The following is a 27,817-nucleotide window of genomic DNA, read 5'->3' as shown; positions in this document are numbered from 1 at the left end:
ATGGGGACTTGGAAGACATTTTGGTTGATCATCTCCCTTGCAGCTAGTCTGGGCTTCATTAAGTCACAAATGATTGGTAATATATGGAATTCTTAAACTCCAAATGCTTGCTTGCCAGGGACCTGGTAGTAGTGACAATTTTAAAAGGAAATATGATGGTAGCATCATAATTAATGAAACGGAATAGATTCCTTGAAGGAGAATTTCCTTCGAATTTGGAAGCACCTAGTGAGGGATGAGTCCTTGATTTTTAAAAAATACTTAACCCCAAATGATAAGATATATTAAATATATAGATATATTAAAAGCATTGTGCTTATGAATGTATTACCAGGCTCTAAAAAGCCTGTTACAGGGCTTTGCAAGAGTTATGTGGTCTGCTTTGTCTCCATGACAGAGCTGTTCTGATGGGAACTGTCATCATGAGGTGGGTACTTTTGTCCAATGCTAGTGACACCTCTGCAATTTTTTGTAGTCTCTCTCTCTCTCTCTCTCTCTCTATATATATATATGTATATATATACATATATATATGTAGTGTATATGCATATGGGTATGTTCACATGGTATACATATAGGTGTGTTCATCGGATGCTTGTGCACATGTATGTGCATGTGAACACTAGAGACATGACCTTTTCAATCACTTTCCACCTTATTTATTTATTTATTTATTTATTTATTTTTGGTTTTTCGAGACAGGATTTCTCTGCGTAGTTTTGTTGCCTATCCTGGATCTCACTCTATAGACCAGGCTGGCCTTGAACTCACAGAGATCCGCCTGGCTCTGCCTCCCAAGTGCTGGTTTAAAGGCGTGCACCACCACCGCCCGGCCCACCTTGTTTTTTGAGACAGGATTTTTCACTGAACCCAGAGCTTGATTTGGGTAGGCTGGCTGGCCAGTGAGCTCTCTAGTGCTGGGATTCCAGGTGTGTACTGTGGTCCCCAGCTTCTACATGGGTGCTGAGGATATGAACTCAGGTCCTCATGGTTGCATACACTTTACTGAGTCATTTCCCCAGCCCATTTGGCAGTCATTTTAATAGATTGCATAGACTTTTCAAGATGAAAGTCTTATCAAGGGAACATATTTTTGAGTGGCTTGAAACTCCACTGAGACATTGTTGAAGCCCCACTGTGACACTATTGAGCTTTAAATACTCAAATGCAGGTGCACAGACTGTCATTTGTTGGTGAAAACTCCGAATGAAGCTCTTCCCCTTCCCCTTGGCTCTGTCTCCCCTTCCTGTGAACCGAGCTGTGACAGTAAGTCTTGTCATGTTTCAAATACCTTCTAGAACTACAAAGAAGTAATGGAGACAGTATGATGAAAGCAGGAGGTACCTCTGTGGTGTCTTGTGGTATGAACAATACTTGCTGGAAAAAATAGGCTACAGCTGGGGGTGGTTCCTTCAGTTTGGAAGGACCAGGGAAAACTTTATGGCTGTGTTTGCTCCTGTGAGAGATGTGTATTAGTCAGTGTTCTCTAAAGGAACAACTGATAGAATGAATATATATGTGTATTATATTACTATATATAATTAATATTAATATAGTATTAATAGATAACATACAACACACACACACACACACACACACACACACACACACGCACGCGCACGCGCACACACGCGCGCGCGCACACACACACATGCACGCGCACGCGCGCGCACACACACACGTAAAGGGAATGCGTGAGAGCGGCTTACAGGTTGTGGTCTCAGTAGTCCAACAATGCTGTCTCCTGATGGAAAGGCCAAGAATATGGTGGTTGTTCAGTCCATGAGACTGGATGTCTCAGCTGTCCCAGTCTGGTGCTGGAGTCCTGGAGATTCCTAGAGAGCTCCTGGTCTTCGGTCTACGGTGGAATTCTGAAGTAGAGTCTAAATATCAGGGAGGAATGACTCCGCAGTAGGATGGAGGAATGATTTGGCAGTAGGCCAGATGAACTTGCCCGTGAAAGTGAGGGCAAACAGGCAAAAAGCCAGAGCCTCCATCCACATCCTTTTATATAGGCTGCCACCAGAAGGCATGGTCCAGATTTGGGGTGGGTTTTCCCACCTCAAATGATCCCATCAAGAAAATCCTTTCACAGGGATGCCCAGCTTCTTAGTTTTAGTTGACTCCAGATGTAGTTGGGTTGGCAACCAAGATTAGCCATCACAAGGGCAGAAGCCAATTAGCCATTTCTAGACATCACTGAATTCTCTCTTCCCAATGGAATAGCCCAAGAGCAACACATTCTGTGTGATACCTATCTGCCTTTTCTACAGTCGGACTCCACTTGGCTTTATGACCAAGGTCAGGCAAACAGAGCCCCTTTCTTGTAAATGCTGTCTTCCCTCACCCCTCCCTCCCTCCCTCCCTCCCTCCCTCCCTCCCTCCTCCCTCCCTCCCTCCCTCCCACTATGGCAGCTAGGGAGATAATGTGTGTCAGCCAGTAAAAGAAGTCTGAGTCTTTTTCTTTTCTTTTCTTTTCTTTTCTTTTCTTTTCTTTTCTTTTCTTTTCTTTTCTTTTCTTTTCTTTTCTTTTCTTTTCTTTTCTTCTTCTTCTTCTTCTTTCTTTCTTCCTCCTTCTTCTTCTCTTTCTTTCTTTCTTTCTCTCTTCTTCTTCTTCTTCTTCTTCTTCTTCTTCTTCTTCTTCTTCTTCTTCTTTTTGGTTTTTCAAGACAGGGTTTCTCTGTGTAGTTTTGGTACCTGTCCTGGATCTTGCTCTGTAGACAAGTTGGCCTAAAACTCACAGAGATCCGCCTGCCTCTGCCTCCCCAGTGCTGGGAGCCTAAGTGTTTTATAACAGCACCCCCTACTGGTAGAAAGTGGGTTTCTTATTAAGTGTGCAGGCAGTATGGAGAACCTGGGAGAGGGACCTAACTGGAGGGTCAAATGTCTAAGAGGAAGATGGGAAGGAAGACGAGCAAGGACAGCTGGTACACATGGGATGCAGGCAAAGGAAGGAACAGTGTGTCTGGGCTGCCTACCATCGGACACCTGTGCGGAGGAGGACAGGGCACTGAATGAGACTGGCTCTCAGCTAGTAGCTGTCCACTTGTACTTTTTAACTCAAGGACATTCTCTTTTGAAGTCTGCAGGGAGGCCTCTAAGGGGGATGTCGTGTTTCTGGTGCACACCAGCGTCAACCCCCAGCACGCCCGCAGTGTGCGGAGATTCTTGTATATCTTGGCAAACAGCTTCAATGTCAGCAAAGACACCATCCGTGTGAGTCTGGCCCAGTACAGTGATACACCTGCTTCTGAATTCCTGCTTTCTACCTACCACCGCAAAAGTGACGTGTTGAGACACATCCAGCAACTTCAGTTTAAGCCTGGAGGCAACAAGATGGGCCAGTCTCTGCAGTTCATCCTAGAGCATCACTTCCAGGAAGAAGTGGGGAGCCGGGCAAACCAAGGGGTGCCCCAGATGGCCCTGGTGATGAGCAGTGGCCCAGCTGAGGACAACATCCAGGAACCTGCCGAAGCGCTCAGGAGGGCAGGAATCTTGCTATATGCGGTTGGCGTTGGAGATGCAGCTCAGGCTGAGCTCAGAGAGATCTCGAGTATTCCCAAGGATAAATTCACCTTTTTTGTTTCCAACTTCTCTAGCCTGCCTGGCCTCGCCCAGAAGCTGCGGCAAGAGCTCTGCAGTACTCTAGCAAAGGAAGCTCAACCCACTGAGCACAAGTCTCCAGGTACCCTTTCCTTCTTTCTTATCTGGACGTCAAAGAACCCCAAACTTTGTCTTTCTTGTACCCCTTTACTACTCTCTTATTTGTATGTGGGCATATTTAACTCAGAGATTAGAATTTCACCAAACACGATGCAAACACTGACACATCTCACCCATCCCGTGGGCCTTGTGGTGGTGCCATACACTGAAGGAGTGTAAGTCCATTTTGTTGAAGGGTTGTTTGCTCCTAGAGTGATATTATTATTTCGGGTTTAAGGGGCCACAGGAGGGGGAGGACCCGGATGTTTGCTCGGTCCGCTGTCAGCCTGTTGGTTAAGAGAACACATTTAGAGAAAAGAGAGATCTGGCCTTAGATCTAGTTTTTCACTTTTGGTGTCATCTTGGACCAGCCATTTCACCTCTCCGAATTGGAATTTTCTTCCCAGGACCTTGGTTCCTGTCTCAGAGAATTGGAAACACTAAGCAAGAGTGTATCATTAAAAAGCTTGGCACGGTGGCTGCAGAACCAGGGCACCCATGTGCATTTCCTACTGTTTTGTTGGCACCCGAGAGAGGGCATGCCTGTCTTCAGCTTTGTTTTGCTAGTGATAAGACCCAAACTGATGAAAATTCTCCATGTTAGTTACTTAGCTTTATTAGAAAACATACAACTTTGCTTTTAAAAATCCCTACATTTGTGGACACCTGCACTGAATTTCCTAAAGCATAAAACTTCAAGTAGAGAAAGATGATTATGTATGTCTCCATCAAAATCCACAAGAGGACAGACCTTCATTATTTCATTATTTTGATATTTTCCTATAAGAGTATATGAATGGGAAGAAGTCCTAAACTTGACCCCCCAGTGTGGCATTCCTATGGCTAAACAGATATTATGCACTTTTAAAATATCACGTAAGGTTTACAAAGACATTTTATGCATGTAGTCATAACCACCGTCTGCTTGTTGTTCTGGACCAGTGGTTCTCAACCTTCCTATGGTGTGACACTTTAATACACTTCCTCATGTTGTGGTGATTCCCCCAACCATAAAATTATTTCCACTGCTACTTCATAAGTGTAATTTTGCCACTGTCATGAATTATAATGTAAATATCTATGTTTTCTGATGGTCTTAGGTGACCCCTGTGAAGGGAGTCTCCGCCCACAGGTGAAGAGCTGCTGCTGTATAGAGTTTGTAAACCTTGTTTACATTACTCATCAGGCTGATCTACTATCTCAAAATTGTAAATAAGCAGGACGATTAGCATCATTGTTTTTGCATTTTTCAGATAAGGAAACTGAGGTTAGAGGTACCACAGGTCCGTGGTAGAGCTAAAGATTTGGTTCCTAGGACTGTTAGACCCATTGTCTACAGCACGTATGCTAGACTGCAGGGGTGCGGGTGGAGGGCAGTCAATAAGGCTCTGCTGGACAGAGATGTAGAGCAAAGTAAGGAAGGGGATGACTGTGCTAAGAGTCCCACAAAGGCTGGTGTTGTCCTGACCCTTTGTGGGAACTCAAGAGCAGATGTTATGTCTCAGGGTTGTCTTGACCCTGAATCTAGGTCCAGCAAGAAACTGGCTTTTGTAAAACTGAGAAAAAGGCAGGAGGTGGAGGGAAGTCTTCCAAAGAGCAATGCTTAGAAATGGTCAAAAGGAACCAGTGGAACCTGGAAAGAGGATTGATGTCTGCTATAGTTGATGATTCTCAAAACACCCGCGAGCATGTAGGGACTGGTGTAAAGATTACAACAGGGCAGAGAAGAAAGGTCTCAAAGAGGTGAGTGACAAACAGATCACAGGACCGCTAACTGGTCGACAGGCAGTGTGACCTGCTAAAGTGACATGTTCTAGCTCTTTGACCCATTTGTGCCAGCACATGCCTGGAGATGAGGTTTTCATCAGGAGAGGGGAGACAGAGCATCCCTGACTGGAGAGAAGAGCACCCCTCTTGCAGGATGCTGTCAAAATTTCAAAAGGGTTAGCTTCTTGATGTGAGTCTAGGCACTGTCCCATGGATTCCAAGGCTGGAGGTGGCAGTAGCAGCAGAGCAGGCCTGAAGCCTTGGAAGACGAGGGTGTGGAGGGAAGGGACACAACTCCCCGAGCACACTGACCTTGCCCTATCTTTCTGTTCACCATTCTGCTTTACAGACTCTGTTTAGAACAAAACCTCTGAGACTTCATTCCTTCCCTTCTTTCTTACAGTTTGTGCAGAAGCATCCCTGGCTGACATTGTGTTTTTAGTGGACAGCTCAACTAGCATTGGACCCCAGAACTTCCAGAAAGTAAAGAACTTCCTTCACTCTGTTGTCTTGGGGCTTGACATCAGCAATGATCAGGTCCAAGTGGGACTAGTCCAGTATAGTGACAACATCCAGCCCGCCTTTCAGCTGAAACAGTCCTCTCTGAAGAGCATGGTCCTGGAATGGATCCGGAATCTGTCCTACAGCACAGGAGGCACAAATACAGGAAGTGCCCTAGAGTACATCAGGGCCAACTACTTGACTGAGATGAGTGGAAGCAGGGCCAAGGATGGGGTTCCTCAGATAGTTATCCTGGTGACAGATGGGGAGTCAAATGATGAGGTCCAGGATGCAGCTGACCAGCTGAAAAGAGATGGAGTCCTTGTGTACGTGGTAGGGGTCAATGTTCAAGATGTCCAAGAGTTGCAAAAAATAGCCAGTGAGCCATTTGAGAAGTTTCTCTTCAACACAGAAAACTTCAGCATCTTGCAGGAGTTCTCAGGAAGCCTCCTTCAGGCTCTGTGTTCAACAGTGGAGAGACAGATGAAAAGTAAGCCATGTTCAATCTACCACTCCAAATCTACCACTCAATTACAATGCAGTAATGTGCTCCCGAAGGGGAAGGAAGACCTACTATCATGGGAGCATCTGGGAATGCTTCCGAGAGGAAAGGAAGTTGAGCTGGGCTTGAATGATGAATAGAGTGTTCATGAGTAGGAAAGAAGTGAGGGGATATGCTGTCGAGTTGTTTAGAGGAAACAGCATGAGGTTTGGAGTCCAGAAGACATGCTTTTTTAAATCTTGCATCTGCCACATTTTAGTTACTGTCAGGTCCAAAGGAAACTCCAATTCCCCAAACTACAAAAGGCAGTTTGTATATCCAGAATGAGGATATATCAACCTGGACTATAGGAGGATTTTTGGCAGTTAGATAAAAGCCAGCATTCTCCAGGAACTTGTAAAACCCATTTCCACCTGCCAAAAGAAGTCATTTCTCTTTTTGCTGACAGAAGGGACAGATGGCAAACTGTGGCACCTAGCAGCATATCAAAGCACATGCTGGCCTCCAGGCTCCCTCAGTACTACAAGTACCTGTTACACTTTTCAAAGTCCATGCTATCATCCCAGCCCTTCTCAACTCCTCCTCTACCCCAAACTCCCTCTAGCTCACAGGCTTCCCTCTCCACAGCTACTCATCCTCCTTATAACCCTGCTATTCTCACTACTCTCTGCTCTGGCTATTCTCACTATGCTCTCTCTATTCTCTATCTCTCGCTATCTCACTCTCTCCACTACTCTCCCCTGCTCTCCTGCTTCCCTAGCCCTGGTCATGTCCAGTCTGCTGGTCATGTTCAGTCTACTTCTTTCTCTGTCTGCTCTGGGCTCTTCTAGATGCCTCTGGATATTTGATCTCTCTTAACTACAATTAAAAACCCTTTCCCTTAACCATGCCATGCAGTGGTCATGTTGGCAGCTATATGAGCATTGAAGGTAGCTTTACTTCCCTTCATTGCCTTCACCTTCATGATGGGGACAATAATTTTGTAGAAGAACGATTTGTGAGGATTAGATGGACAAAGTATATAAAGGTCTGTGATTCCCAGAGGCCATGCAGTAGTGGTTAGTTTCTTGCCTTCTTGTTGGTAGAAGAAGAATGTGAAGTAGACAGTAAAGAAGTAGACCAGAGAGGAGAAGGAAGAGGTGGAGAAGAAGAAGAGGTGGAGGAAGAGAGAGAGAGAGAGAGAGACAGAGACAGAGACAAAGAGAGACACACAGAGAGAGACAGAGAGAGAGACAGAGAGAGAGACAGAGAGAGCCTTTGATAGAGTCCCAAGCAGAGAAGGGACAAGTCCTAGGTGTACAATGTAGTGTCAATATACTACTTGTCCTTGTTATTGCCCACGTCAAACCATCCTTGTACTCCACTTTTCTCATAAGAACTTGATTTGATTGATCTTTTCCTCCCACCTCCTTCTTTTACTTCTAGAGTCTACCAAGACCTATGCAGATGTGGTCTTTCTTATTGACACCTCACAGGAAACATCACAGGCCAGTTTCCAGTGGATGCAGTATTTCATCTCTGGAATTATTGGCATGCTGGAGGTTGGCAAGGACAAGTACCAGATTGGGCTGGCTCAGTACGGTGATCAAGGTTACACTGAGTTTTTGTTTAATACCTACAAGACCCGGAATGAGATGATCACACACATCCATGAGCATCTGGTGCTCCGAGGTGGCTCCAGGAGGACAGGCCGAGCCCTTCGGTTTCTTCACCAGACTTTTTTCCAGGAAGCAGCAGGAAGCCGGATCTTCCAGGGCGTTCCCCAGTATGCAGTGATCTTTACCTCAGGCAAATCTGAGGGTGAGGTTGGAGATGCTGCACAGATCCTGAGGAAGAGAGGCGTGAACATCATGTCTGTGGGGGTGCAGGACTCTGACAGGACGGAACTGGAGGGGATAGGGTCTCTGGTGTTTGTGGCTGACCTGCAGGGAGAAGACAGAGTCAGGCAGCTCTTGCAGGATGTGAATGTGGTGATCCAGGGGACTCAACAGCCTGAGGTCAGGATAGAGGCTGCAGATGGAGCTGCTGGAGGTAAGCCTTGATCCTTGGCTATGTGAGTCACCAGGAAGTCACAGTATGTGAAGAAGATCTGGGGGCCTGGGGGTGTAGTTCAATTGGTGGGGTGCTTGCCTGGAAAGCATGAAGGTTTGGGTTTGATTTCCAGCACGACATCAATGCGTACAACATTGCATTCCCATTACCTTAGCACTCGAGGTAGAGAGGCAGGGGATCTGAAGTTTAGCGTCATGCTTCATTAGTTACATAGTGAGACCCCCCTTTTTTTAAAGGAGGGGGAAAATGAAGAAAGTGCTGGGAAAGACTTCTACTGAGGGCGTTCCTCAGTGTTAGGACACTTGTCCCTGTAGATAGGGAAGAGAAAGGGGACATGGAGTACCTCAGTTGTCATCCTGTAGTATCTTTGGTTACCACGAATACGCTGCTAAGCATCTGCAGTCAGTGCTTGGAATAATAATTTATCCTCCTAGCTCTGGGTCAGCTGACCATGGATAAGTCCCATGGCAGAGATTTGCTGACCTACCTTGGTTTGTTCACAGATCTGAGGTTTAGATGGGGCTTGACTAGCTAAGTATGGCTCTGCTTCTGAGGTCAACCCAGCTACTCTGAGCAAATTCTCCCTGTGGTAATTGCAGAGACCCAAGAGAAAAATCCAATTGTATAAATGCTTTTCAGATCCCTGCAGTACCTGCTGACACACTATTAGTCAAAGTAATTCACATGACTGTCAGCATCAGTGGAGGAAGAAAGTACATTGTTTGCATGGGCATATGAGGAGCAGGGAGTGAATATTTCTAAAGAATAGCCTAAGCTGCCACATTCTTTTTCTAGGCTGACCATCAGCCTTCCATTTTATATTGTTATTTTATGTGTGTGGGTGTTTTGCCTGCATGTATGTCTGTGTACCACGTGAGTGCTTGGAGCCTGTGGAGGCCAAAAGAGGACATTGAATCCCCCAGGACTGGAGTTACAGATGGCTGAGAGCCACGTGTGGGTGCTGGGAATCAAACTCAGATTCTCTGGAAGAGCAGCCAGTGCACTTGACTGCTGAGCCATCCTTCCGGCCCCTTGCTTATTATTTTTATGTGTATGTGTGTGTGCCTGTTTGAGTTTGTGTGCACCACATACACAAAGGAGTCCCCAGAGGCCAGAAGAGAGCATCAGACCCCTGGTTCTGGAGTCACAGGTGGTTGTGAGCTGTCATGCAGATGCTTGGAACTGAGCCCAGGTCCACTGTAAGAGCAGAAAGTGCTCTTAACCACTGAGTCATGTTTCCAGCTCCTCAATTTCTTTTTTTGAGACACAGTCTCACTAGATCAAGCTGGTCTTGAACTTGTGATCCTCTGCCTCAGCTTCCCAAGGGCTGGGATTACAGGCATGCTTCACCTTGTCCAGTTAGCCCAATATTTGGAGAAAGATTTTAGCAAAGCTCTCAGAATTTCATGTTGTCTCTGTTGAAATAACACCAAGGTGAGTGGGGAGAAGTGATAAATAAAGGTGTTTCAGACCTGTAAAGGGCATATTGACCTAGAGTCTTCTTGTTGAAGGTAGAAAATGAAGGAAAAAGCCAGCCATTATGTAGAGCTTCTAAGATCATTACACAAACTGGAAGGTGATCTTGAGTGACTTTATGGTGGGCATCTGTAAACTAAAAGAGATGTAAATGCTCTGTGTGTGTATGTGGGTTGTGTGTGTGTGTGTGTGTGTGTGTGTGTGTGTGTGAAAGAGAGAGAGAGAGAGAGAGAGAGAGAGAGAGAGAGAGAGAGAGAGAGAGAGAGAGAACGAGAGAACGAGAGAACTTTGGGATAGACATGAACCTCTTGATGCTTTTTGGCTATCATGTTAAAAAGACTTTCTCTAAATTCTAAAGCCCACAAGTAGAAGTTAACATATTGTAGCTTAAAACCTCAAACACATTATTGTGGCACATAGGCCTCATCACAGTGATACCTTACACACACCCTTTATTCCTCTTTTCTCATGCTGAAACCCCTTATGTCTTTCTGGTTTCCAGCATGTCCAACTGCCGTTCCAGCTGACTTGGTGTTCCTTGTTGAGGAATTTAGCAGGGCCAGGCAATCCAATTTCCAACAAGTTGTCCATTTCCTGAAGACCACTGTCCAATCTCTCAACATTGATCCTCATGCCGTGAGAATCAGCTTGGTCTTTTACAGTGAGGAACCACAGCTGGAGTTTTCCCTGGATACATATCAAAACGCTGCCCAAATCTTACAGCATTTGGACAAGCTGACCTTCCACGGAAGAAGAGGAAGGATGAAGGCCGGTTATGCTTTGGATTTCCTGAGGAATGAAGTTTTCATTTCAGAGAAGGGTGGCCGGTCCAATCAAGGTGTGCCGCAGATAGCTGTGGTCATCATGGAAAGCCCCTCTGTAGACAATGTGTCCACCCCTGCTTCTCACCTCCGCAGGGCTGGGGTCACCATCTATGCAGTGGGCATCCAGCCTGCCTCTGAGAGTAAGGACCTGGAGAAGATTTCTACATACCCTCCCTGGAAGCATGCCATCCGCCTAGAGTCCTTCCTGCAACTCGTCATTGTGGAAAACAAACTTAAAAACAGGCTCTGCCCTGAGACCGTGAGCAGAATCTATCCTCAGATGAGTTTTACTCTAGAAAGATCACAAGAAGGTAGGAGAGCTTGATGCATTTATGTGTGTGTGTGTGTGTGTGTGTGTGTGTGTGTGTGAATGTGTGTGTTAGTGTATGTGTGTGTGAGTATATGTGTGTGTGTGTGAGTGTGTGTGTGTCCTTCTTATCCTTTTCCCACATTGAGGTCAACTCATTAAAAAACAGGAACTTCACCTTAGAAAAATCTTTATTTTTGTCTTGGTTCTAAGCAGTGCAGAGGAAGTGTGGCTCCCGGTAAGTGTCTTACTTTTTGAGAAAGGGTCTCTTGTAGCCCAGGCTGGCCTCAAGTTCACTACGAGCTGATGTTCACCTAGAACCCTTTTCCTCCTGTCTTCACTCTCAAGTACTGGGATTGCAGTCCTGTATCACCACACCTTGTTTAACATGTAAATTTTACCTGTTTGACAGCTGTGAAAGATTTTGTGTCTGCTTTTCTATTTTTTTCTCCCCTGCTAGTATTTCTTAGATTCAACTTCAAATAATAGATTTAAATTCAAATCACTGAAATATAGATAATTGACTTAGAAATTCAAGCCTGTGATTATATCTTCAGGGGAAAATCACTGAGGTTTTATAAAAAAAAAAAACCAAACTAAATGACTTTTATATTTTCTTGATTCCTTGTCCTGAGGTCTAGAAACATGAATTATACAAAGGAGTCTCAGTCTTCCCCCTTGACCTGTCTTTTTAGTCTCTCTTTTTGTTCTGGGGATGAGAACTTCATTAAAGATGGCTTTCATTTTCTGGTCCATCCTTTGCTTATATCCTGTTGGGCAGAAGGGGATAAAAGGAGCCCAACTAATTTACAAATGGTCTGAAGAGTGTGAGAGCTGACATCTGTCCCAGGCTGCACAGTGGCTAAGAAGGGACCCGGAACCAGGAAAATCATCCCAGAGTGTAGAGGAAGCTTAGACATTAGTAGAAGCTTGGATGATTTTACCAGAATTCTGCCTGGATGATCATAATGATCAGAATATCTACCATTTATTGATCAATGTGAACACATCACACACACACACACACACACACACACACACACACACACAGAGGCACACATGCATGCATGCACATGTATGTGAGCCTTTTAAACACTTGGTGTGGGCAATATATGTGGATGCTCAGTAGCAGCCTGACTGTGAGGAATGCCCAATTTGACAAGATTGGCAAAAATGTATGATTTTAGGCAGTGTTCAGGACTCTGGGCTCCTCAAGATCACGTGAAGAGCCTGGGTAGTGGCTTAGCATGTTGGTATGCTGCTGTGGGAGCTGGATGCAAACATTCCTTCCTGCACAATGGTCCTTCTCTTAGAATTCAGGCAGCCATCTGCCTATCATCCCCCACGGGGGCAGACTGTTCTTCCTGTGAATCAGGTGTGAACACAAACCCACAACTCTCACCTCAAAGGTGGTATGGTCTGTTCTGGAGTCAAATATGAGTAACAATGACACACTGTCTTAGTTGTTGTTCTGTTGCTGTGAAGAGACACCATGGCCAGGGCAACTCTTATAAAGGAAAGCATTTGATTGGGGCCTTGAGTATAGTTTCAGAGGCTTCGTCCAGGATCATTATGGCAGGGAGCAGGGTGGCACACAGGCATGCTCCAAGCATGGTGCTGGAGCAGTAGCTGAGAGCTTTTACATCCTGATCAACAGGCAACTGGCAGAGAGAGAGAGAGAGAGAAACAGAGAGAGAGACACAGAAAGACACACACAGAGACAGAGAGACAGGAAGATATACACAGAGAGATACACACAGACAGACAGATAGACAGAGACAGACAGAGACGTTGGGTCTAGTATATGCTTTTGAAACCTTAATGCCCCCTCCCAGTTGACACATGTCCTCAAATAAGGCCACATCTACTCCAATAAGGCCACACTTCCTAATCCTTCCCAACAGTCACTAACTGGCAACCAAGGATTCAAATATGTGAGTCTCTGGGGGCCAATCTTATTCTAACCACCATGCACAGGAACACAGATACCCCAAACTCCATGTTCCAACATGGTAATAGTCTGGTGAAATTTTTATAGTAACGGAACAAAGAGCCTGGGTAGTGGCTTAGCATGTTGGTATGCTGCTGTGGGAGCTGGATGCAAACATGACTTGTAGCACTTTTCAAATACAACGGTGGAAACATTAGGCAGGTAGGTTAAAGCCAGTGGTGAAGTCTCTGCTACAGGCTGCAGATGCTATCTGATGACACTCTTAGGCTTTTGGTTACTAGAAGCCAGTGGTCCATCAAGTTAATACATTCAAAATGGTTTACCCTGGGGCCTGGAGAGATGGCTTAGAGGTGAAGAGCATTTGGATGCCAGTGGCTTGTCCGTGTGCCTGACCTCAGGGGATACTGGGAGGGGAGCAGAGACCTGAGAGTGCAGTGGAATATAGCAAGTAGGGTTGAGGGGTAACCTAAGGTTTGGCTGCAGGAAAATTCAGACCCATTTCTGCTGGGGCCTCAGGGAAGCCATGGGGAACTTACTTAAGAGTTGTTCTACCCAAGAGTGCGGGAGCTGGTGTGTGTGTGTGTGTGTGTGTGTGTGTGTGTGTGTGTGTGTGTGTGTGTGCTTTATTTGAGACAGGGTCTCACTATGTATACCAGGCTGGCCCTGAACTCACAGATATCTACCTGCGTCTGCCTCCTTCACGCTGAGATTAAAGGTGAGTACCACCACCGCCTGCTAAGAGTTGGGGTGTTTAACCGACCCAGTCAGCTGCTGGCCAGTGGCTGCTACTAGTTTCCTTCCTGGCACTGTGGTCTGCCTTGTGCAAGGCTTATGATGCTCAGGGGATTGTGGGAGCGAGGGAGTAGGGTGGAGATTGGGATCAGTGGCTTTGGGTACCCACCTCCTTCTGACATTCTGTTCTCATGGGTTGTGGCTTCTTCTCGTTGGCCAGGTTGCGTGCATGTGGAGAAGGCGGATATTTACTTCCTTATTGATGGATCTGGCAGCATCAGACCAATAGACTTCATTGAAATGAAGGCATTCATGAAGGAGGTGATAAGGATGTTCCACATTGGGCCTGACAGAGTACGATTTGGAGTCGTTCAGTACTCAGACAAAATTATAAGCCAGTTTTTCCTCAGCCAGTATGCCAGCACGGCCGAGCTGAGGACAGCCATCGATGACATCCAACAGGGAGGAGGTGGTACCACAACCGGTGAAGCCTTGAGCAGAATGGCCCTGGTCTTTGAAGACACTGCGAGAGTCAGTGTTGCCCGGTACCTCATAGTCATCACCGATGGCCAGTCTTCAGACCCGGTGGCTGAGGCTGCGCAGGGCTTGAGGGACACGGGAGTCAACATTTATGCCATTGGAGTAAGGGATGCTAATACGACTGAGCTTAAGGAAATAGCAAACAACAAGATGTTTTTCATCTATGAGTTTGACTCCTTGACAGACATTCAACAGGAAGTTATTCGGGACATCTGCTCCTCAGAGAGTAAGAATTAAGAAAATGATCATGTATTAGTTATACGTAATAATTGGGTTTTGTTGTGATACCTCATGTGTATATATTTTGATCATATTCACCCCAGTATCCTCCCTTGCTCCCCTCCTATTTCTGCTGATCGCTCTGTTCTTCCTAACTGTTCCTCTTCTACTTTCATGTTTTTCTCCATTTTTCCTTTTTTCCTTTTCCTCGGTGTGTGACCCGGTAAGTTTCATTAGAGTTGCTATGGGAACATGGGTGAGAGGTTGTTTACAGGAACACGGGCAGCTCATCAGAGGCTTTATCACTGCTAGACTAAGAATTTTTAAAATCTATTTAGTGGATCTTTAATTATTTGAATGGTCTTTATTTTTTTTTTGTATGTGTGTGTAATTCACTAGCTGGTGTGTGAGTTTTGAGCACAGAGTGACAGTGACCTGGAATAAACCGAGCTGGTCAAATTTTATATCTTTATCCCACAGCTGTGTCTTATTTTGTGACTGGTTTGTGCTGAGTTGCTGAAAGTTTATTGACTGCTCTTTACTCCCTTTAAAAATATTTTTTGTGCTGTGTATATGCTACCCTTGATTGTCATTTGGGGACTTGTAATCCACTGGCTCCAGGTTCTGACCAAATGTCCTCTTGTGCTGTCCCCACCTCCCTCAGCCTGTAAAAGCAAGAAAGCTGACATCATCTTCTTGATTGACGGCTCAGAATCCATCGCCCCTAAGGACTTTGAAAAGATGAAGGAATTCATGGAGAGGATGGTGAACCAATCTAATATTGGTGCTGATAAAATTCAGATTGGCCTTCTGCAGTTCAGCTCCACTCCCCGGGAAGAATTCAGGCTCAACCAATACTCCTCAAAGGTGGACATGCGCAGAGCCATCTTGAATGTCAAACAGATGAATGATGGTACTCGCACTGGGAAAGCCTTGAATTTCACTCTGCCTTTTTTTGACAGTTTAAGAGGAGGGAGACCCAGTGTTTATCAGTATTTGATTGTGATCACCGACGGGGTCTCCCAGGATAATGTAGCACCCCCCGCCAAAGCCCTCAGGGACAGAAACATAATTATTTTTGCCATTGGGGTAGGAGCGGCCCAAAGAACCCAGCTTTTGGAGATTGCTAATGACCAGGACAAAGTGTACCATGAAGAAAATTTTGAGTCCCTGCAAAACCTGGAAAAGGAAATTCTTTATGAGGTCTGCAGTCCCCAAGGTGAGTGAGAGAGAAGCTGTTGTCTGCAAGCAATCAGAGGTGCCAGGGACCCTGTTTGCTTTCTCAATAATGTAGAACTCCGATCCTCCTAGCTGGGCATGAGATGGGTGGGAAGGTCATCTGTTGGGTCTGAACTCTTGACACTGTGGCTCAGGTTTCCCTGGAAACTCTTAATTATTCCTGTCACCACACTGGCCACCTGAGACCTGAACATTCTCAGACCCATCACAATTCCTTACCATGCTTCCCTTGTAGCATAGACAAAGTCAGATGGGAATGTGTGTGCACAGCTTCCTGAAGGTTTGTGACCATCGACAGGGAACAAGCAGAGAGCCACGTCACTGAGACAGTCTCTTGTGAAGCGGAACACAGTCTTTTCTGTGAAACCCTTATACAGAAGCTTGCTGCCTGTTCCATTCCATTTCTAAGGACCAACGCTGTCATTAATTCCTTTCTGCCTTACTCCGTATGCTTCCCTTCATGATGGAGGTTCAGAGACAGTCTAACCTCATCCTGGCAGTCTGGACCTATTCTTCTCTTCTTTCCCTAAGACTTGACTTTCAGGGAGTGATGGAGATAGAAAAGTACCTTCAGTAGGTGAGAGGCTATCACAAACACCTTCATCACAGTAGCTAACACATGTGCAAGCAGACACACACAGAGATACACAGACACACATAGATATACACACACACAGACACACACATAGATATACACAGACACACACACATAGATATACACAGACACAGACACACACATAGATACACAGAGACACAGATACACACACACACACACACACACACACACACACACACACTTATACTCATACATATACCCCACACCCTGGCTTTGAGGAATCAGTCCAGGGGCTTGAACATTCCAGGCAAAGTATTCTGCCATTATGTTCCATCTCAAACACCTAGGATAGCTAACTGTTATTTTTTTCAAATGTGTATTTTTTTATTTTATGAGTGTGTTTTGCTTGCATGTATGTCTGTGCACCACATGTATGCAGTGCCCACGGAGGCCAGAAGAGGGTGTTGGATTCTCCCTAGGACTGGAGTTGTAGACTGTCATGACCCACCTTGTGAGTGCTGGGAATTGAACCCAGGTCTTCTACAAGACTAGCCAGTGCTCTTAACCATTGAGCCATCTTTCCTGTTCTGCAGACTGCCTGCCTGCTTCAGCATCAATGAGGCTTTGTGAATGCTAAGTAAATACTCTGCCACTGTACTACATCCTCAAGGCAACTGGCTATACAGTCTGTGTGGTACATTTTGTTTGTTTATTTATGAGACAGGTTCTCTTTATGTATTCCTGGCTGGCCCTGAACTTGCTGTGTAGGCTAGTGTGGCCTTGATCTGCAGAGATCCACCTGCCTCTGCCTCTTGAGTGCTGGAATTAAAGGCGTGTGCCGCCATGCCCGGCCACTATTGTGCCATTTGCTGCAGTATAACATAGCATGACAAGGTCTTAAAAACGTAAACATGTTTGGAACATCTTGGATCTTGCTAAAATGAAGACTCTGAGGTCAGGTTAGAGTGTGCATTTTAAAAATGAATTGACTAATTATTCTTTGAAAATTTCATCCATGTCTATAATGCTTATCGGTCACTTTTATACCCCCATCACCCCTGTCATTCCCCTTCCACCTTGGTGAACCCATTCTTCTTCCCAACAAGTAACTGTGTGTGTGTGTGTGTGTGTGTGTGTGCGCGCGCGCGTGCGCGCGCACGCGTGAAACACACTGAGTTTAATTACGGCCGACAGCCTGTGCATGGATAGGGGTTGTTTACTGTGGCAGGGGCAGGAGTCTGTATAGCTAACAAGCTACCAGGTAGTACTAATCCTGCAAGTCTGTGAACTACGCTTTGAATAGAGGGAAGTGTAATATAATATGGTGAGGCATAATATAGTCATAGAATGCTATAGTATGGGGTAATGTATAATACACCATGGCATAGAATCATGTAGAAGGATGTATAATGAAACCATAAACTGTAACATTCCTACAAAAGATACTATGTATATAGGAGATGATTTTGTTATTTTATCTCTAAATGTATATGTTTTTATATACACATGATTACATGAACTATCCATTTAATTTTTTGAGACAGGACCTCTCACTGTAGCCCAGGCTAGCCTGGAACTCACTGTGTAGCCTGGCAGGCACTCGACTTGGTAATTAGCCTTAGCCTTGTGAATGCCGAGATGATGGGCATGAGCCACCATACATGGCTTTGTGCCCTTTAGCACTTTGAGGCTGAAGGGACAAAGGGAAGAAAAATCTTGTTTTTTTCTTAGTTATGTACCTGTTAACAGGGTCATGTGACCTGTCAGCCTTAGCAGGAGGCAGGACGTGGGCTCTGGACATTTACAAAGCCTTTGGTGCCTTACTTGATTCTTCAGAATCTGAGAGTGCAAGCAAGTACCTAAAAAAAAAAATCCTTTAATCAGGATGCTTTTCCCAGGGGGAGCAGTGCCACACCTGTCTCTTGTGATGTGGCTGTAAGGTGGGGTGACTCCTCGGGGGGGGGGGGCAACCAACCCTCTTTCTCAGATTTCTCACTCTGTGTACAGTGCTGCTCTAACGTGTTAGACGGTGTCCATGCCTCTGATAGTCACGTGGGCTCCCCCGAGGTAGATGCCGTTCTTAGGATACTCAATTCCAAGGTGAGAAAAACAGGGCGGAGAGCGGTTGCCAACAAATGGGAAACAGTGGGAGGCAGGGTTTGAATTGCCCAACCGTTTGGTGTCAAAAGACAGACCAAGTGCTGCGCTGCCCGGCATAGTGGTGCATGCAGGAGAAGGAGGCAGAGGTGGAGGCTGCCAGGCAGGATCTGTGAATTCTAGGCCAGCCGTGGCTACATGATGAGACCCTGTCTCTCTTCCCACCACCCGCTCCCCCCCCCCAAAAAAAAAAAAAAAAGAAAAAAGAAAAAAGAAGTCAGGTCAGGGTCATTTTGTTTCTAGGTCAACCTCAGCTACACAGAGGGTTCAAGGATAGCCTAGGTACATGTGACTCTGTCTCAAAAACAAACGTGGAAAGCAAACAGAGGCTGGGGAGTTGGAGCAGTCAGTAGAGTGATTCTGTGAAAGCATGCAGACCTGAGTTCAGACCCGAAGACAAGCATGGTGGTCCGTACTGTCGTCCCGGGCTGGGGAGACAGAAGCGGGAAGATCCTTGGGCCTCGCTGGCCAGCAAGTCTAGCTGAATCAGTGAGCTCTGGGCTCATCCAGACACCGTTGAGTCTAGCTGAATCAGTGAGTTCTGGGCTCATCCAGACACCTTTGAGTCTAGCTGAATCAGTGAGCTCTGGGCTCATCCAGACACCTTTGTCTCAAAAAATAAGGTGGACAAATGCCTGAAGGAGACACCCAGGGTCAACCTCTGGGCCTCCCTCACCATGCACACAAGCACATGCATATACATGTATACTCACACACATACATGAATATGTACGCACGCATGCACACAACCCCCCCCCCCAAACAAACAACAACAAAAGCCCACACAATACTCATTATGTATGCATACAGAGACTCTTCTTGTGCAGCTAGGGTCCAAGAGGTGCTCGGCTTTATTATGGAAGACTCGTTTGGGCTCCCTGCATCCTATCAAAGCTTTAACATCTATTTTTGTGAAGTATTAAATTAGTGTCTTTGCTTCTGCTGCCTCAAGGTGCCCGTTGTTTGAATTTAGAAATCATTTGAAACAAACACATGGATGCAGTTATTTCAAAGATGGACGCTGAGGTGTAACTCGGTGGTAGAGAACACTTGCCCAAACCAAACCAGACAAAAAAGCAAAAGTCAAAAAACAAAACAAAAAAGAAGCAAGGACTGTGGGGTGGCCTGCATGTTCGGATTCTCCAGATATCGAAGTCCAGTACTTTCTTTCTTTGCAGGTGAACGGTGCCCACCTTTTCTTTCCCTACATTTTGTACCAGGTGGATTAAGGTTCTTGTTCATTCAGTTTTTGCCTTTACCTTTTTGATGCAATTGGGCCAGACACTTTAATAACAGCTAGGAACTAATTAATTACAGAATTGTAGAGTCACAAAGCTGGAAAAGACCTTGGAGGCTGCCTGCCAAGATCCAGCTCTCTCCACCAACAGGAAGGAAAATGGCTCCTCGCATTTGTCAATTACTGAATAAAACCAGTTGAGAAGGTTCTAGGGGAAATGTAAGTTAGCAACACAATACTATGTCACACTGATAAAGCAAAAGTTCTCTTGTATGAAATTGGGTCTAACGTAGAAATGGGATTTACATCTATAAAACTGCTATTTTGTGAAACAGAACTAGATTTTAAAACAAAGCAAAATCCAGTTATTTTATATGAAAACAGGAGGAAGATACTTTCCACTGTGCTAGTTTTAAGAACATACCAGCTGGTGTGGGTATGATCTTCAGGGGCGCTAAAACCTCATGCCCAGCCCTGGGTCTCAGATCTCTGGGAAATGTTTCATGGGTGAAGGGTAACTACATACTTATTCCTTCCCAAATTGTATCACCTAATCTTCAGTTTTAAGTTTTCTAATTCTAACATGGCCATTTAGCAAAATAACAATTACGGGTCCTATCTAGGACCTCAAGTATTCCAATGTGTGCGTGCGTGCGTGCGTGCGTGCGTGCGTGTGTGTGTGTGTGTGTGTGTGTGTGGTCAGAGGACAACTTACAGCAGTTGTTGTGTGGGTCTTGAACTCAGGTCCTCTGTCTTGACAGCAAGTGTCTTTACCCACTGAGCCATCCTGCCAGCCTACAATGTGTGAAGATTTAAGGAAGGAATGTCCACATACTCAGCTTGCCTTGAGTAATTTTAAGCTGTGCATTGCCTCTGCTGAAGTAATTCATAGTGCTAGCTCTTTCATGGTTGCTAGCTTATTCGTTCATCTACATTCTAACCTAGATGTTATCTGTGAGCATCAATTTTGCATTCTCGATGGAATTTTGTAAATGGGCTTATTATACACTAATTATAGCCTGAAACACCAGTGGACCTTCAAATTCTAGATTAAGCCTCCCCAGAGGGCCTTACATTTCAGGCAGAAGAAACAGAAAACAGAGAATACCATTCAGCTCTGACCTTTTCTAATAGTCTGCCACCCCCACCCCCCAAAGGCTGATGTATGGACAGTAGATGAGGAAGAAAACTCCCAGGGTGGAAGGTGAGTTACAAGTACTGCTGAAAGAGACTCAAGACTTATTTATAGGCCACTCTTACCTCTCAGACACCCAACGACTGTCTGTATTAGGTCATGGGATGATAGGTTGACACAGCACCCACTCTTAAGGAACTAGGTAAAGATTCAATGGACACATAGGACATTAAGTACTTGATCGGAGGAGGTGCAGGTAAAAACTGGAAAAATCTTGGAGGAGGGCAAGGCAGGCATTTGGACTGCTACTTAAAGGATTTGACTATGTCAACCAGCTCCATAGGAAAGGACACTCCAGGCCGAGGGACTAAGATCTGCAGTGACAAAGACATGGCATAGCCTATTTTGTATCCGTTGGCTTTTACCACAGTACACCCTCCAAATGTAACCCCCCCATTGTTCAGGCTTGGACTTGTGGGATTTGCCCTGGGGAGCGTTCTTTCTGGCTTGGGTACTATCTTCTGCAGCTGCAGGTGATTGACACCACTTTTCCGCTTTCAAAGGATGCGGTGTGGATCTGTCTGTCGGAATTGATATCTCAGCCTCTTCAGAGCGAGCTCAATGGGAACTTCCAGAGGTGCTGCCACGGCTGATGCAACAGCTGGCCTTGCTTTCTAACATCAGCTGTGACACTCCTGGCCAGATGGACCTGAGGTTCCGCTACGTGATTCCAGGCTCCAGTGGCCAGCTTGTCTTTGACTCAGGCTTTGAGAAATACAGTGATGAGACCATCCAGAAGTTCTTGATACATCAGGCTTCCGTGAACAACCGTATGGATGTAGACTTCCTCCAGTCCCTGGGAGACACTGCCATCCACCTGTCTTTTGCTAAAGTGAAGGTAATGCATGCCTCGGACCTAGTCTATGGAGCCTTGGGGCAGGGTAGGATAAAAAGGTTTTGTAGCCAGGCGGTGGTGGCGCACGCCTTTAATCCCAGCACTCGGGAGGCAGAGCCAGGTGGATCTCTGTGAGTTTGAGGCCAGCCTGGGCTACCAAGTGAGTTCCAGGAATGGCGCAAAGCTACACGGAGAAACCCTGTCTCGAAAAACAAAAAAAAAACCAAAAAAACAACAACAACAAAAAAAAAGGTTTTGTAACTGAAGCCAACAGAACTGACAAGAGGTGGGCTTTCATTCTACGGCCTTGTCTTTCTTTATTAAGCCCTGGAGGCTCTGTGCTAAACAGTACTAGGAGGGAGCAAAGAATATAGCCCTGCCTTCCAACTGCCCACTGGTGTGTGATCCAAATCTTTCCATGACACAATTCATCCTTTTGTTTGTTTGTTTGTTTGTGACAAGGTCTCTCTATGAAGCCCAGGCTGGCCTTGAACTCACAGAACTCCACCTGCCTCTCTGCCTTCCCAGTGCTGGGATTAAGGGATGCGCCATCATACCTTCCCTGCACAATTCTTTCTTAAGACATTTAGAGAATGCTGTAAGATGCTACCTAGTCTTTTGTATTCACTCATAGCTATTTAGAGTTCAACTGTTATTTCTGTAATCATCACCCTGAGCTAGCCCAAGGCCATCCATGAAGCTTCTCCCTTCCTGATGCCCCTTGAACGGTATACTTCAGGCGTAACTAATACTTAGTTTTTCCTACATTCACAATCCAAGGTCCCCTGCCTGCCTTCTCTCCTCTTGTTAATGGCACTTTGGTATTTTTTGAATGGATAATGATGGAGGAGATAATTTTTAAAGTATCTTTAAGTGAAGGGTTTAGACGGTGCGGGGAAGAAGTTGAAATGAAAATAGGTTTGTAAGTTAGTAACAAATGGATAGGTCAAAAGGAATACATTAAAAGGCTGGGCACACACACACAAAATTCACTTGTATTTTTAAGAATTGTGTTGTGGTGGTGGTGGCACAAACCTTTAATCCTAGCACATGGTAAGCAGAGGCAACCAGATCTCGGCCAGCCTGGTCTATAGAGCTAGTTCTAGGACAGCCAGTGCTACACAGAGAAACCTGGTCTTGAAATCCGCCCCACCCCCACAAAAATTCTGTGTACTTCATTCCCTTTTCTTCTTCCTTCTTTTTTTCCCCCTCTGTTCTTCCTGCTCTCTTGCCCACTCCCAGGTCCTTTTAGTGCTTACTGATGGACTTGATGAGGACCCACAGAGGCTGAGGAGAACCTCAGAATTCCTTCATAGCAGAGGTAAGTAAGTGTGCAGGTGCCCTGCCTGGCCTGGCCCCTCCCACCAAGGCTCCTCCCACCAAGGCCCCTCCCACCAAGGCTGAGCTCCTTTATACCTCAAGTGGAGATGGACTCCAGGAAGCCACCTGCTTTAGTGGATAGAGCACATTTCCACCAGGCCGAGGCCCAGTCTCCCTTGTGTAAGTCAGGGGTATGGAGGCATCTCCCCCTCCTAGCATCCCTGATGTCAGAGCTGCTTGGACGGTTTGCAGATGCCACTGTACTCCAGTAGTGTCGTCTCGTATTTTAGGTTTCTCAGAAGTCTCTGTGTCTTTTCCTTAAACACTGGAGTCAGCTGGAAGCCGAGCCTTGCTCTTAGCTCCGCAATTTTCTCCAGTCTTTCCCTCTGCCCTCCTCCACTTTTAAGGGCCGGGGAGCTACTCCAGGTGGCATGCTTGTGAAATTAGAAGATGCCCATTGCCCAGAGCGGATGCAGCCCTGTGCAGGCTGCTGGCTGCATTTCAGAGCTCACTTGCTGCTCAGCTGGATGTCCTAGCGTAGGACAATTTGTTCATCTGCATAAAGTGGCTTTGGCTCTTCTCATTTTGTGTCACATGGAGCAAACGCAGGATGAATATCCTTGTTCAATATGACTTGTTCAAGCTCCCTTGAGGTGGGATAAAAAGGAAGGGAGAATGCCGGGGACTCAAGGACAGGGAGAGGGAGGAGAGGGAGGAGAGGGAGGAAGAGAGGTCTCTCATCCTGGAATCTGGTTGAAGCTTCTCACCCCCAGAAAAGCACAATTGACAGCTGCTTGAGGCTTTTCCCCCTCCACGCTGTAAACCCACAATTTTCTAAGAATCTCATCAGAAACCCCATTTACAGGGAAAGGACATGTGCCAAAGCCCTGGTGCACCCCTGGTGTTCTGGTTTTCTGGGATTTATCAGATTCTAATTCCATCTATGGCATCTCCAGAACCACCTCAATTATCCATCTCACTTATCAGAAGAAGCAGGGGCGGAAGAAGATGTTCCTTAGCAATCTTTTGAGATGTAACTTGAGAACCACCAAAATGTACATAATGCTAAGGCTTAGATAATTCATTCTTACTCTCTCAGAGAAGCCTGGACGCATACTTCGGTCTATCTTAATTCCTGCTACTCTTTCTTTGGGGGAACCCACCCCATGGTGGACAAATCTTTCTTTTGAGCACCCTCTTTCTTTTAACCCTCACAATTAAGCCTGTATTAGAATATCTTTAATAAAATCTCCAACTCTGCTTCACAAACAGGCTAGTCCTGCAATTCTTCTCTGTGTTGACAACATGAACCCTGGTTTGGCTTGAGGTTGGGTCCTTAAAAGTTTGGAGGAAGTCTCCAGCTGCTGAGGAAGGGAGTGTGGAGCTATGCATCAGTCCCCTCATGGATGACACCTTTGTCCTTCTCCTTTGATGGAATGTATTCAATATATCTTACTGAGGATGATTTTGCCATTGATGTTGGAAAGCATTTTTATTATTATTATTTTTAAATGACAGCTTGCTTCCAGATGAACTTGCTTCTTTGATTACCCTGGAAGTTTAAACTGTTGCAACTTTTTTCTGGAAGAAATTTGGGAGTGTGTGACAAGAGACTGAAAACTTGTCTAACACGTTAGTTGCCAAGAACATATTTTTAAGGAGTAAATTGGGAATATGTAGAAGACAGCAGCTTGTTCAGTAGCAAAAAGGCAGCTGCATATATGCTGAGAGTTTACTGATCAAAATATTAGTGGTAATATTGTTATGGTAACAAACATGGCAATTCCTGATTGAATTTCTTTCTTTTTCTTTTCTCTCTTTCCTTGTTTCTTTTTTTCTTCCTTCCTTCCTTCCTTCCTTCCTTCCTTCCTTCCTTCCTTCCTTCCTCCCTCCCTCCCTTCCTTCCTTCCTCTCTCTCTCTCTCTCTCTCTCTCTCTCTCTCTCTCTCTCTCTCTCTTTCGAGACAGAGTTTCTCTGCATAGCCCTTGCTGTCCTGGAACTCACTTGGTAGACCAGGTTAGCCTCGAACTCAGAGATCCAGAGATCCACCTGCCTCTGCCTCCCGAGTACTGGGATCAAAGGCATGCACTGCCGCCCACTGATTGAATTTCTTAAACACCCTTGTCCATTTGGTCTCATTGTGTGAACAGACTGATATTTTGACTGATAATTGAGTGCCTGTCTCATTAGTCAGGATAGGCTCTGCCTACACCACATAACCTCCAAACCTCAGTGGCGTGAGGTGCTCAGAATAGATGCACTTAGCGCTTCCTGCCCACAGCTCAAAATCCCTGGCCCTTGTTAACTACTGTGGCCAGAGAAACAGGGTGGAATCGAACACTCTTCTGAAGACTTGTTCCTGGGAGTGACACCTGTCACTCTGTTCACATCTCCTTGGCTGGAACAACTACATTATCACTCTGAACTGAAAATAGTTTTCAAGATAAGGAATTGAGGCTTACTGAAGTTTATAACCTTCTCTAAGAAGTAAAGTCCTGGGGCTGGAGGATGGCTCAGTGGTCAAGACTACTATTGCTCTTACAGAGGACCTGGACTTGGTTCCCAGCACCCACTTGGAGGCCCACAACTATTTGTAACTCCAGTTCCAGGGGATCCTGGAACTTGCTCTTCTGATCTCTGAGGGTATCTGGCATGTATTTGGTGCACAGACATATGTGTAGGCAAAACACTCATACACAGAAAATAAAAGAAATCTAAAACAAATTTAGAAGTGAGATCTTACCATGCACCCTCAAGAAGGAGACCAGAATATTCATAAACAGTCACATGATTACCATAATTTCCCCCATCCTCCCCTCCTTTCCTTACCAGGGCCATGTGTATATTAAGCAAGTGCTCCATCATTATGTGATATCCACATCCCTGGACATTATTTATTGATTTTAACTTTTATTTATTTGTATATGTTCATGTGTGTGTGCATTGTCAAGTCCCAAGAAACTTGGGACAAGTCTCACTCAGTACCTGTGGCTCCTCCTAGCACTCCTTACCCTGCCTCCTACCCTAACCTCTCCAGCCCAGGGCTGGGCTCCCTTCCCCCAGCTTCTGATTCCTGTCTAATCCAGCCATTGTGGCCACATGCTCTAGTCCTTCCTCTCTTGGCTCTGCTCTTGGATCCTCTCTTGTCTGCTTACCCTCTCTCCTCACCCTCTCTCCTCTTCCTCTCTTGCTCTTTCCCCTCTCTCTCCTCTCATGACCCGATTCAGTCTGGACCATTCCAGAAGCCTCTGGCCATTCTCCCCCTCATATCTACAATAAAACCTTTCTCCTCAATCATGCCTTGGAGTGGCCATGTCCTCATTTTCACTCACACACATGCATGTGTTTATGTGGATGCATGCCATGGCACCTATGTGGAGGGCAGAGGACCACAGGCAGGAGTCAGTTCTCTTCTTCCACCATGTGGGTCTGGGGATTGAACGCGGGTTGTTAGACTTGGCAACAAGTACCTTTATTTACATCTTACCAGTCCCTGGATGTAATTTCCAAGAGTCAACTTCAAGTCAACTTCAAGGATAGGTTTAGAAGGATCTAACAATACAGGAAAGGTACCCAAGGGCTGGAGAGGTGGCTCAGTGGTAAAGAGCACTGGCTACTCTTCCAGAGGACTCAAGTTGAATTTCAGGTACCCACATGGCAGCTCACAACCATCTGTAACTCCAGCCCTGGGAGACCTGATACCAACTCTAGTCTCTGTGGGTACTACATGTGGTGCACAGACATGCACTCAGGCAAACGCTCACACACATGAAATAAAAATAAATAAAATCTCAAAAATTAAAAAAGAAAGGCACTTGAGGGAGAGGCAGGATGACCGCTGATAATTTGAGGTTAGCCTGGGCTTTCTTGAGAGCACTGGGCCAGCTTGGGCTACATAGGTAGATTCTGTATAAAGGAAAGAAAGAAGCCCAAACCAAACAAGCCAACAATACCAACAACAATGAAAAAGAAGGCTAGTTAGCCCATGCAGCCCAAGTGGGCCTTGAACTCCTGATCTTCATGCCTCAGCTTGCGTGTTCCGGGGCTGCAGATGTAAGCCTCCCTACCTGGCCTGGGAACTGATTTTGATTTGAACAAAAATGCACTTGAGACAAGAAGGACTGAGGGTGTGGCAGTGGTGGATGATGGGTGATCATCTGGGGCTGAGGCAGAGACAGATGATTCTGAAGATAGGAAAGTAATCCTCCCCCACCCCCTGATACCTTGAAGGACTCTCCGGACTCCTGCTCATTGGCCTGGAAGGTGTACAGAAGTTAGAAGAGCTGCAGGAGGTGGAGTTCGGCAGAGGGTTCGCGTACCGGCAGCCTCTGAGCGTCCATCTGCCGTCCCTCCCCAGGGTCTTACTGAAGCAGCTCGTGAGTCCTCTTCCAAAGCGTCCTCCGCTTGGTCCCAATGATGATAATGACTTTGAAAAGCTTTGGGGGTGGGTGGGGAATTTGCCTGGTCTAGTGTGTAGTATGATCCCAGGGTGATATAGAAAGAAAAAGCTGTACATGACACAGGTTCTGTGTTTCAGGACACAGTTGTGGAGAGGACATGCTGTCACGTGTATGCCAAGTGTTATGGAGATGATGGGCTCCGAGGTGATCCTGGGAGTCTTGGGAGGGAGGTAGAATTCCTGGTGGAGGGAATGCACACCAAGGCTGACATCCTCACAGCCTTCTTTCTGATTTTACAGTCATAA

At 45.8% G+C, this 27,817-nt stretch overlaps 1 protein-coding gene across 1 annotated transcript; it reads left to right on the top strand.

Annotated features, from left to right (window-relative positions):
* LOC131915683 (collagen alpha-4(VI) chain-like) lies at positions 1–27,817 on the top strand. The gene is made up of 11 exons (XM_059269085.1): positions 1–76; positions 3,083–3,685; positions 5,873–6,460; positions 7,898–8,503; positions 10,503–11,135; positions 14,035–14,580; positions 15,238–15,792; positions 21,461–21,795; positions 23,035–23,113; positions 27,343–27,488; positions 27,650–27,817. The coding sequence occupies exons 1-11, from the start codon at positions 1–3 to the stop codon at positions 27,815–27,817; spliced, it is 4,335 nt and encodes a 1,444-aa protein (XP_059125068.1).

This window comes from Peromyscus eremicus, chromosome 7 (assembly GCF_949786415.1).
Source record: "Peromyscus eremicus chromosome 7, PerEre_H2_v1, whole genome shotgun sequence".
NCBI classification, from domain to species: domain Eukaryota; kingdom Metazoa; phylum Chordata; class Mammalia; order Rodentia; family Cricetidae; genus Peromyscus; species Peromyscus eremicus.
Note: the sequence above shows the minus strand (reverse complement) of the source record. Positions and strands in the feature narration are given on the sequence as shown.